The 12,657-nt window shown below is 33.6% G+C and overlaps 2 protein-coding genes across 2 annotated transcripts; both read left to right on the forward strand.

The window, feature by feature from the left end:
* Window positions 1-2,781: 2,781 nt before the first annotated feature.
* LOC11437701 (putative disease resistance protein RGA1) lies at window positions 2,782-5,244 on the forward strand. The gene is made up of 2 exons (XM_003619286.4): window positions 2,782-4,780; window positions 4,891-5,244. Exons 1-2 carry the CDS (start codon window positions 3,433-3,435, stop codon window positions 4,944-4,946), a joined length of 1,404 nt encoding a protein of 467 aa, XP_003619334.1. The 5' UTR covers window positions 2,782-3,432; the 3' UTR covers window positions 4,947-5,244.
* A 3,270-nt stretch (window positions 5,245-8,514) lies between these two features.
* Window positions 8,515-10,436, forward strand: LOC11440628 (putative disease resistance protein RGA4). Its single transcript, XM_003619287.3, has 2 exons — window positions 8,515-9,954; window positions 10,065-10,436. The coding sequence occupies exons 1-2, from the start codon at window positions 8,637-8,639 to the stop codon at window positions 10,118-10,120; spliced, it is 1,374 nt and encodes a 457-aa protein (XP_003619335.1). The 5' UTR covers window positions 8,515-8,636; the 3' UTR covers window positions 10,121-10,436.
* Window positions 10,437-12,657: the final 2,221 nt, after the last annotated feature.

The raw sequence follows: 12,657 nt of genomic DNA on the forward strand, positions 1-12,657 counted from the left end.
TTTTCACTAAGACAGGAACAAGGTTTGAATCATACCAAGATGCATAAAATCAAAGGACATTGAATCCATGAACTAATTCTAAAGTTCAGAAAGTTAGTTCAGAATGTTGATCAGAAAGTTGATCAGAACGTTCTGATCAGAGTTCAGAAGCAACCCTGTTCAGAAGCAACCTTGCTCAGAAGCAACCCTGTTCAGAAGCAACCTTGCTCAGAAGCAACCCTGTTCAGAAGCAACCTTGTTCAGAAGCAACCCTGTTCAGAAGCAACCCAGTTCAGAAGGTTGTTCAGAACCCAGTTCAGAAGGTTGTTCAGAAGCAACCAGTTCAGAAGCAACCTAGTTCAGAAGGTTGTTCAGAAGCAACCAGTTCAGAAGCAACCTAGTTCAGAAGGTTGTTCAGAAGCAACCTAGTTCAGAAGGTTGTTCTTATACAAGCCAAGAATCTCAAGAACTGTGATCAAGGTCATGCAAGGCACATGTGACATGAATATATGTCCAGGAAAGTACATTTGCATGGATCAATCAAGCAATAAAGGCATATACAAGAGTTATGTCAAAGAAGGCATTCAATGTTCATTTAAGACTATGAACATTGATGTACTAGGAATATTTCACAAAGGAATATCATCCTAGATGTTATTATCACTGTTCTTCATTATTGTTTCACTATTAGGATTTGATTACATCAAATGATAGTCTTACAAATCATTCTAAGTGAAACAGATGGAACATTCTGATGATCAGAATGTTCAAGCTCAGCTCATGCTTACTTTATGAACAGTATAGTAGGTGAAAAGCAAAAAGCAAAAGCAAAGCAAATCTGTCATCTTCAACAAGAGATAGACACGTCTGAGAGTTGGTACTGAACAAGGACAACACAATCTCTCAAAGCATGGGCATGAAGATACAGAATCCCACTAAATCCTCCTGCACCGGTTCCAAGACAAAACCTGGGAAAGGAACATTATGATGTATGAAGAAAAGTCCATACATTGATTATTGTCCAGAAATTCATATGGAAAGCATATGCATAGCCCAGAACTTCATGTGTTCATTCATACATGATGAACCCAGATGAAGAACATGATGAACCCAGATGAAGATCATCATGAACACAACAACATTCTGATGTTCATCAGAGATCAGAATGTTTGCCCAGAATTTCAAGTTAAAGCTTGTGGGACCCAGGACACATGGCATAACACCATTGGACACCCTACAACGGCTATATGAGCCCAAAGACTCTATAAATAGAGGGCTTGGCCTTAGCAAAACTTGCACCATTGCAAAGCATACAAGAAAACAACTCTGATTTTGTTTGAAGCTTTTGCAAACTGAAATTGATCAATCTCTAAGTCTTTCATCAACTTAGTGCAAATCAATACTCTTGTTATCTGTAGGATAACCTCTTCTTCTTCTTTCATTGTTTGTTTCACAAACACCCAACTTCCATACAAATTGTAACAAAGTCTCATCTAGCTTTTAGAGGTCCTAAAGTGTTAGGTTGAGCAAAGGTTGTAAAAGTCTAAGTGGTTAACTTAGCAAGAAGGTGCAAGCCTGCTGAGGCTTAGAGAATACAGGATTGTAATTGTTCAGGTAAACAAGATTGTAAGGTGCAGGACTTGAGAGGTTATCTCAAGCATCTTAGTGGAAACTCTCACAGGATTGTGGGGAGTGGACTAGCCCACATTGGGTGAACCACTATAACTCTTTGTGTGTTCTTTCTTTCTTCTCTATACTCTTTTATTTACAGTATACACAACACACACTTACACTTATACTTTATTAAACAATTTTGTTTATGAACTTCAGAACATTCTGAAGTCAGAAAGTTAACATAATTCCAAGTAAACAACTTGAGAATCATTTTTAAGTTTCAGGATAATTTTTAAAGGGTCACAATTCAAACCCCCCCTTCCTTGTGACTATTTTATCTACTTCAATGATATAATCTTCCAAAGCAAGGAGCATCGTAGAATGTGCCTTCTCTACCAGAGTTTCAATATCAGCTGGTAGAGGGTTTGGCGCAGGCTTTAACAAAGGTGTCCATAGACCCTGCTGTTTAAGCAACGCCCGAATCTTGATCTGCCGCAAACGAAAATTATACCTCCTAGTGAACTTGTCGAGTTTCAAACTTTTACCTCCAGTCATCGTTCCCGCCTAACAAATCGGAACCAACTTTTGATTCTAGTTTGTTATAACAGGACGCGAGAATAATGACAATAATAGTAAAAGACATAATGAAAAACGACACAAGATTTAACGTGGTATCCAGCAATGTGCTGACTATTCCATGGGTAGAGCTACTGAAAAGAATTCACTATAATCGATAATTACAGATACTGAATAGTAAATGTACGCTAGCTATAGCAAAACACACAAACTATTGGCGCAACAAATACTAACACACAATACTTTTATTTATAATGCCAAGTCTTTGCATATTCCTTCATATTATCCGACGTGAGGCATATTCCTTCATATTATTCCAATTTAAAAATGAATATCCATTGTTTTATTATATAATAAGAAGTCGTTGAGTTGATCTGGTGGTGTAGGTTTAAGACCTTAGAATGTGCTACTCCTCTAGTCTCAAGTTCGATTCTTCTTAGTACCAATTTAAATGGACTAGTTTAACTTAAAAATAAAAAATCATATCTTGTAATAGAACAACTAACAACGTAAACTTTTTCAAAGTTAAAAACCTAAGACACTTGTGGGTGTAATGATTTAGTTCTGAATGTGGAATTTGCTTTAGTTATTTTTAATTAAAAACTATTTCATCTTGGTCATTTTTTAACATTTCCTTGGTCATTCTTTAATATATAATGAGCAAATTGCATTTAACTAATTTATATTGGTGACTTGAAAATATGTTGTTTAAGGAGACCATATTTGTATTGTAAAATAAAAAACTAAAAAGAAGACCATACTTGTTATTGGTAGTTTCAAACACTTGTTTACACCTCTTTGTTAACTTTCTATGCTAATTGGAATTGCAATAATTATATTTCTTTTTGCAAAAGCTACTGAAATATTTTTTAACTGACATACACACAACTTTGAAGAGTTTTTAAAAAAAAAAATATGTTTAGTGTACACTTATTGAGTGTGTTAGATTAATTATTAATTTATTATGTATTAAATGATTGTTGAAAATATGGAGCATTGAAATATCATTATTTTTTCTTCAAACTTTTATGATACATAATTTAATGAAAAGACATTCTCGTTCTTTTTAATGTTCTCATTATCATGCACATGGTTAGTGGGTTGGTAATGGCATAACAATAATATATAATTACATAAAATGATTACTATGATTGTTTAGTAGAGGCAGCCAAGTATATAAAGGGATGAGAAGCATACATAATCAATCACACAGATATATCCTCTTACATTCACACAATCATCAATAAACTTTCATTCACTACAATGCCTTCTACAACTTTCACTGTTCGTCCAAATGCTGGGTTTAGCCTAGCAGATCTACCCAACTTACAACCAGGAGACAACCTACACATCAAAGGCCTTCAGAATTTGAGAAATGGAGGGGATGTTAGAGAACCTAACTTAAGTAGTATGCGATTAAATCGCTTACACTTGGCTTGGGATCGCAATACCAATTCTACCAATTCTGCTGAGGAAGTTCTCGGAGCCCTTAGGCCTCATAGAGATCTCACGGGTTTCAGGTTGAGCGGTTACCGGGGAATGAATATTCCAAACTGGATGACAGATATTTCTATTTTGGGACGTTTGGTTGATGTTAAACTCATGAATTGCATAAACTGTAGCCAACTTCCTCCACTTGGTAAATTACCTTTTTTAAACACTCTTTATCTATCTCAAATGACAAATGTGAAGTACATTGATGATTCACCTTATGAAATTTCAACCGAAAATGCTTTTCCGTCATTAACGGAAATGACACTATTTGATTTACCTAATTTAGAGAGGGTGTTGAGAATCGAAGGAGTAGAGATGCTATCACAACTTTCTAAGTTAAGCATTCAGAGTATCCCTCAATTTGAACTTCCAAGCCTTCCCTCTGTTAAGGAAGTTTATGTTGGAGGAGAAACTGAAGAGGATATTGATCATGAAGCATCTTTCCTGAGAGATATTGCAGGTAAGATGCCTAACCTCAAAGAACTTATGATTGACGCCTTTCATCAACTCACGGTACTACCTAATGAACTCAGCTCTCTCCGTTCCCTAGAAGAACTATACATAATAGATTGTAATAAGCTTGAGTCCATTCCTAATAATGTATTTTATGGTTTGATTTCTCTTCGAATTTTGAGCTTTGTAATCTGCCATAGCTTAAATTCCTTGCCCCAAAGTGTGACAACCCTAACTAGTCTTCAGAGACTTATAATACACTATTGTCCCGAACTCATTTTACCAGCTAATATGAACATGTTAAATTCCCTTCGTGAAGTGAGTATCATGGGTGGGGATAGAAGGCGCGGGATATATAACGGCTTAGAAGACATTCCCTTGCTGCAAAATTTGTCTCTGAGAGATTTTCCTTCTCTTAGATCTTTGCCAGACTGGTTGGGAGACACGCTATCTCTTCAGGAATTAGAAATTAGTAAGTTTCCTAAGTTAACCTCGTTACCAGACAACTTTGACCAACTCGAAAACTTGCAGAAACTATGTATTGATAGATGTCCTAGGCTTGTGAACCGACTCGCAAGAAGAACAGGTGAAGATTGGTATAAGATAGCTCATGTTCCTATATTGAGTTTGAGATTGGAATCAGATGTTGTGCATCCAATTAACGGTAATTTAAAGATTTTGCTATAATTTAGTAAATAAGTTACGTTTTTTACTAAAGCCAGTATTCTCATAAAATTCTTGATGTTTTCTAACACATTGAATTGTTATGTGCAGAAGAAGAGTATAGCAATTCAGACAATGAATTGGACATGGAGGTTGATGAGCCATGAGTGATGAACATGTATATGATTCAAATCATTGCAAAATATTTTGGATTTGATTTAAATCATTGATGGTTAAATCCTCTCTCGTTTGTTTGGAGTTGTAGAGGATTTTATTGGATTCCTGTTGTTGTTTTCAATTTGGTTTGATGGTTTGTGTATTTTGCACTTTTCTTATTTGGTTTGTTGTTGACTGTTTTTTCATTTTGTTTGGTTTGATATCCGTATTAAGAGATTGGGTTGTATTTTGTGTGGATTTTTTAGATTTTTCTATATATATTTATGATATGTTGTTTGGTTTCTTAAATGTAATATCCGAAAGCTTAAATATAGGATTTTTAAGAAAATCGTTCAAAAGCTATTAATAATAGAGATTAATTGGAATAGACTGGCAAACAAGTTTACACTGTTAACCATTTAAAATCATCTAATTAAACACCTTATCTTTTTTTTAAGGAAATTAAACACCTTATCTTAAGGTATAAACAAAGAAAAAATCTGAACGCAAAATTTTGTGAAAACCTACCGATACCATCCACCTCCGGTCTCTTTTCCTTTATCTCTTTTGTGAGCCGTCACCAAAACCCTAGTTTCTTCTCCTTCATCCACCAAAGAGGGGTGATTTAGGGTCAATTTTTGACCCGAAATCACCCCTCTAACTCGTTTTTCACTTTCACTTTCATTGAAATAAGTGATTTTCACATCTATTTCGTTTTTTATTTTGTGATTTCGTCGTCTTCGTGCGACGTTGGTTGTTCATCGTCCTTGTGCGACGTTGTTTGTTTTTCTGTTTCTCTCATGTATTTGATCTGTTCAGATTGTCAGATCAGTTTCAATACAGTGCAGATCCAATCAATGACTTGGCGTCATCCACGTTGCAGATCCGGAAAGATGATTATTCCGGATATTTAAATATAGTCATATGTGTAGGCATTTGTACTTTGCCGTTTTATGCTATTAACATGGATGTTGTGAGCCTGTTCACCACAGATTCATTCTTTTTGTTTTTAGCGAATTTGCATTATATCGATGTACTATTTCAATTTGAATGAATGAATTTATTTTATTTTGTCAAAAAAAAAAAACAGAGAAAAAATCTAATAAAATCTTACAATAAATTCACTCAACCCACGTTTTTTTTTTGGTCAAGTAGCCTAGTGGTTAGAGCTAACACATATGAATGTGGAGAAATGGAGTGTCCGGGGTTCGAACCCCGACCCCTGCATATAATATGCAATATCCTTATCAACAGAGCTAATTTTGACATTTGATTTTTTAGTTTACAGTCTGCATCACACATAGTGCATCCTTCTCCCAATAAATCAAGTTTTGCAATTGCACTGTTAAGACATTGAATCACAAAATCATGTTACTTCAAACGGAGCAACTCGTAATTGTCACAAGTTTGATTTTTTGGTATTCTTTGTAGATATGTCTTAACTGTATTCCTTAAGAAAAATGTTTATTCTCTCCAATCACGGTATGTTTCCACAGAGATGGACCCTTGAAAACTAGGAATCAAATGTAAAAATTAGAAACGTGGGTTGAACGCATTTATTATAAAAATTTTATTTGATTTTTCTTTTTTTAACACTTAAGAGGAGGTGTTTAATTGGATAATTTTTATTGGTTGATAGTGTAAACTTGTTTTAGAATGTGGGTCTATTCCAATTAATCTCAATTGGATTTATATTGGTATCCTAAAAATATGTTGTTTAAGGAGACTGTACTTTTTCTTTAGGGGAAAAAGGAGACCATATTTGTTATACACATGAAACCCATAATCATTCCATCCAATTTTTTGTTTTGTTTTGTTTAATTCGTGTTTTTTTACTTTATCAAAGTAGTGAGAACAAGTTCAATACATATGTAGGGACCTAAAACAAGATATGCTATTCACCTTTATCTATCTATCTGCCCAAAATTTTAATATTATGTGATCATATTTAAAATTCTTAAACGCCAGTCATTAATATTCATTTTAGATTATTTTTAGGACATTGATGAGTCTATGATGTTTTTCAAAGCAAAAATCACTGATCAGAAGCAGATAGAGTACAGTTTCTGAAGTGATGTTCAGATTCTAAATGCAATTATACATATTCTTCCACAAATCGGAAGTCAGTCATGTCCCCCTTGCATTTCTAAGGAGAGTTTACTAAAATGTAATATCTGATTACGACTACTCACTGCTAAAACTAGCAAGAGACTTCAAACTACTCAAGCACAACTGCAAGAGATTTCCTATGCTCCTGAACACAATCAAGAGACTTCTTATGCTCAAGCACAACTGCAAGAGACTTCTATTCAAACATAATTTCAAAGAAAAATGTTTGAGGTTGAACACTTGATATACAATTAGTCGTGTTCACAATATAAATCACATACAGTCTCTTAAGACTATAGAATTTCTAAGATATGAAAGTTTGATAAGAAATTCTAAGTGAACTTTTGATGCATAACAATTTCAGCGGAGTTTTGGCGCTTGTAAATTGTTGTAGAGTCTTGCCATCCTCTAAGTCTTCACTCCTTTACATAGAGGTGTGAAAGAGATGTTGTGAATTGCCAGCACATCAAAAAGTGTCGTTTGAAACTTTGATTAATAATCAATGATCTTTTGCCTTATATGGTTATTGTTCTATGAAAGATCAATTTCAAATCCATTCAAAGTATGAAGGAACATCGTTGTAGGCATAGTTGTTATCCTTAGAGTGTGCTACTCCTCTAGTCTCAAGTTCGATTCTTCTTAGTACCAATTTAACATAAAAAAAAAAAAAAAAAAAAAACATATCTTGTAATAGAACAACTAACAACGTACACTTTTTCAAAGTTAAAAACATACGACACTCTTTGTCCTGTTTAGTTATCTTGTGGGTGTAATGATTTAGTTCTGAATGTGGAAATTGCTTTAGTTATTTTTAATTAAAAACTATTTCTTCTTGGTCATTTTTTAACATTTCCTTGGTCATTCTTTAATATATAATGAGAAAATTGCATTTAACTAATTTATATTGGTGACTTGAAAATATGTTGTTTAAGGAGACCATACTTGTTATTGGTAGTTTCACACACTTGTTTACACCACTTTGTTAACTTTCTATGCTAATTGGAATTGCAATAATTATAGGGGGGTGGTTTGCCATTTTTTAATTAGGGGGTCAAAATCGCAATATTTTAAAACTTAGGGGACAAAATATAATGTGATTATCGTTGACTATAATTTAATCGTTGACTATCCAGGAGGATTATCAACTTCATCAGATTATGATGCAATTTGCTATAAAGGGCAAATCCGGTGCACTAAAGCTCCCACATATGTAGGGTCTAGGAAGGAGGTCCTACCATTTTTAGTGTATTGTATACAATTTACTATATTATTAGAATTTAGAAGCAACACGTTAACTATTAGTTAGGGTATTTAAGTTCTATAAATAGGATTGTTGAAAATATGGAGCATTGAAATATCATTATTTTTTCTTCAAACTTTTATGATACATAATTTAATGAAAAGACATTCTCGTTATTTTTTATGTTCTCGTTATCATCCACATGGTTAGTGGGTTGGTAATGGCATACCAATAATATGATTGTTTAGTAGAGGCAGCCAAGTATATAAAGGGATGAGAAGCATACATAATCAATCACACAGATATATCCTCTTACATTCACACAATCATCAATAAACTTTCATTCACTACAATGCCTTCTACAACTTTCACTGTTCGTCCAAATGCTGGGTTTAGCCTAGCAGATCTACCCAACTTACAACCAGGAGACAACCTACACATCAAAGGCCTTCAGAATTTGAGAAATGGAGGGGATGTTAGAGAACCTAACTTAAGTAGTATGCGATTAAATCGCTTACACTTGACCTGGGCTCGCAATACCAATTCTGCTGAGGAAGTTCTCGAAGCCCTTAGGCCTCATGAAGGTCTCAAGGGTTTCGGGTTGAGCCGTTACGGCGGAATGAATATTCCAAACTGGATGACAGATATTTCTATTTTGGGACGTTTGGTTGATGTTAAACTCATGAATTGCATAAACTGTAGTCAACTTCCTCCACTTGGTAAATTACCTTTGTTAACCACTCTTTATTTATCTCAAATGACAAATGTGAAGTACATTGATGATTCACCTTATGAAATTTCAACCGAAAACGCTTTTCCGTCATTAACGGAAATGACACTATATGATTTACCTAATTTAAAGAGTGTGCTGAGAATCGAAGGAGTAGAGATGCTCTCACAACTTTCTAAGTTAAGCATTCAGAGTATCCCTATATTTGAACTTCCAAGCCTTCCCTCTGTTAAGGAAGTTTATGTTGGAGGAGAAACTGAAGAGTTTAATGATCATGGTGCATCTTTCCTGAGAGATATTGCAGGTAAGATGCCTAACCTCACAGAACTTATGATTGAAGGCTTTCATCAAATCACGGTACTACCTAATGAACTCAGATCTCTCAGTTCCCTACAGAAACTCTACATTTCATGTTGTGGTAATCTTGAGTCCATTCCTAACATGTCTTCGAGTTCTCTTCAAGTTTTGGGCTTTGCACTTTGCAATAGCTTAAAATCCTTGCCCCAAAGTACGACAGCCCTAACTAGTCTTCAGAGACTTCAAATACATTATTGTCCCAAACTCATTTTACCAGCTAATATGAACATGTTAACTTCCCTTCGTAAAGTGACTATCATGGGTGCGGATAAAAGGCGCAGGTTATATAACGGCTTAGAACACATTCCCTCGCTGGAAAATTTGTCTCTGACAGATTTTCCTTTTCTTAGATCTTTGCCAGACTGGTTGGGAAACACGCTATCTCTTCAGAAATTAGAAATTAGTAAGTTTCCTGTGTTAACCTCACTACCAGACAACTTTGAGCAACTCGAAAACTTGCAGAAACTAAGTATTGATAGATGTCCTGGGCTTGAGAACCGACTCGACTCAAGAACAGGTGAAGATTGGTATAAGATAGCTCATGTTCCTAATTTTGAATCAGATTTTGTGCATCGAATTAACGGTAATTTTAAGATTTTTCCGTAATTTAGTAAATAAGTTACGTTTTTTACTAAAGCCAGTATTCTCATAAAATTCCTGATGTTTTCTAACACATTGAATTGTTATGTGCAGAAGAAGAGTATAGCGATTCAGACAGTGAATTGGACATGGAGGTTGATGAGCCATGAGTGATGAACATGTATATGATTCAAATCATTGCAAAATATTTTGGATTTGATTTAAATCATTGATGGTTAAATCCTATCTCGTTTGTTTGGAGTTGTAGAGGATTTTATTGGATTCCTGTTGTTGTTTTCAATTTGGTTTGATGGTTTGTGTGTTTTACACTTTTCTTATTTGGTTTGTTGTTGACTGTTTTTTCATTTTGTTTGGTTTGATATCCGTATTAAGAGATTGGGTTGTATTTTGTGTGGATCTCGGCACGCTTTGTGCTTAGATTTTTCTATATATATACATCTATGATATGTTGTTTGGTTTCTTAAATGTAATATCTAAAGCTTAAATATAGGGTTTTTAAGAAAATTGTTCAAAATCTATTAAAAACGGTGAGGCCTACGTCATTCTCTCATGATTTCAACTAATCAAAATGTAATATACATAAGTAACATTAAAAGTCAAATAAATAAGTAAATTTTTTCTTAAAATAAAAGAGTTAATATTAATCATAAGGTAACTTTTAATACTTTTAATTTTTTTTTTAAACAACAAATGATTTAATTTTTTTTTTATATTAAGGTGTTCAATTTTAATTAATTTACACTACAAGACTTATAACAAATAAAATTTTACATCAAATTTCTTTCATCTGGATGTCCTTAAATTCATCATTTACATTCATAAAATTTCTTCCATTCCAGAACCCCGAACATAAGAACAAAAACATCTCATTCTTTCAAATTTCTTCTTTATTCTTCCATATTGATCAATTTTTGTTTCTTTTTCATTCTTCTTCCCATTTTGATTGTTCAATTTTGTCGTTTCAAATTGCCGCAATTTCCAATTATTGTGAGAATTGTCGTTGTTTCTAGAACCGCGTCAGGTATTGTGACTTTTTTTATTTTATTTAAGCAGCCAACCTAATAAAATCTGTTAACACGCATAGACTTGTCTCACGAAAATAACGGCAATTCTCACGATATTTGAAATCATGACGATTCTCACGAAAATTGAAAAATGCGGCAGTTGGGAACGACAAAATTGAACAATCAAAATGGAAGGAATAAATTTTATGAATATAACTGATAAATTTAAGAACATTCAGATGAAAGAAATTTGATGTGAAATTTTAATTGTTCTAAGCTAGTCCTGTAGTGTAAATTAATTAAGATTGAACACATAAATATAATTAAGACAATATTACATTATGGGTCTTATATCTTATTTATTTGTAACACTTTGGTCCTTTGTCGTTATTTTTTCCCGTTTAGGTCCTTTATCTCTCTTAAAAGCACATATACATCTTTTTTCGCATTTTTTTATTAAAAAATACATAATTTTATTTTTAAAAATATATTTTTATTAAAACTGAAAAAAAAAAATCCAAAAATATGATGAAGATGTTCATCATCTTCATCTTCTTCCTTTGAATCTTCATCATCTTCTTTAAATAAAAAAAATTCTACTAAAATATATCTCCAAATATCGTGAATTAATGTTATATTCACCTCAAATCTTATTTTAAACACAAAAATCAAAACCTTAATTTCACAAATATTGCAAGGTGGATGGTGGATGTAACGCCCGTTTTAAATTATTTAATTATTTAATTAATTAATTAATTGAGTCTAGAGTTATTTTAGATGAGTTTATATTATATTTATATAATATATATGTGATTTATGCGATTTATATGATTGAGGTGGTTTACATGATTTTATGAGGAATTGTGACTTATTTTATTGTTTAATAAAATAAGATTTGAAAATAAAATAAATATTGAGTTTAGGGGCTGTTTTGATATTTTAGAGAGTTTTGTGGAGAAAGAGAAATAAGATAAGATAATTGGAGGAGGTATAAATAGGGAAACCTAGTTTTAGAAAAAACATTGTATACGATCAGTTTTGGAAAAAGGGACAAAAAGTCAAGAGAAGAGGGAGAACAACTTAGAGGCTGCGATTTTCTGATTATAAGGTAAGGATGAGACCAACTTTGCAATCTTATTAAGTCTATGAATCAATGGTTATATTTAGCATGAATTAGGATGAGTTTAAGAAGAATCGAAAATTAGGTCAAATTGAGTGAACTGATGATTAAGCGGTGAAAAGTTGTTAGATTGATGTAGAAACTGTTCCTAGACCTTAGATAATGTGTAGGATGAATTCTGGAATCAATGTTAGGCTTAAAACCATGAGATAAGATGAATTTTCGTGAAAACTGCACTTCTGCCCGAGCCTACATTCATCGCTCGCCCTCGGGAACGATGATCCTCGCCTCGCGAGTGATGAAGTTCATCGTTCGCCTCGCGAACCATTTTCCCTCGCCTCGCGAGTTGCACGTCGCAGCTCGCCATAGCGAACAAATGAACTCGCCTAGCGAGCTAGACTAGAGAGCATGCAAGATTTCGTATTTTTGACTTTTGAGTTGAACCTTAGATGCTTTTGAGTGCCTGAATATGTCTAATAATGATTAGAAAAGAATGTAGGATAAGATTGTACCTGGAATTAAACTTATGGAATTCTGACCTGAACTCGCCATGGCGAGCAGA

Source organism: Medicago truncatula, chromosome 6 (assembly GCF_003473485.1).
Source record: "Medicago truncatula cultivar Jemalong A17 chromosome 6, MtrunA17r5.0-ANR, whole genome shotgun sequence".
Taxonomy (NCBI): Eukaryota; Viridiplantae; Streptophyta; class Magnoliopsida; order Fabales; family Fabaceae; genus Medicago; species Medicago truncatula.

Bases quoted from the DNA above. Each gene is read 5' to 3' on its own strand.
- LOC11440628 (XM_003619287.3), top strand. From the start codon at position 8,637: ATGCCTTCTACAACTTTCACTGTTCGTCCAAATGCTGGGTTTAGCCTA. The intron at 9,955-10,064 runs GTAATTTTAAGA...TGTTATGTGCAG, and splicing joins TTTTGTGCATCGAATTAACG to AAGAAGAGTATAGCGATTCA.
- LOC11437701 (XM_003619286.4), top strand. From the start codon at position 3,433: ATGCCTTCTACAACTTTCACTGTTCGTCCAAATGCTGGGTTTAGCCTA. The intron at 4,781-4,890 runs GTAATTTAAAGA...TGTTATGTGCAG, and splicing joins TGTTGTGCATCCAATTAACG to AAGAAGAGTATAGCAATTCA.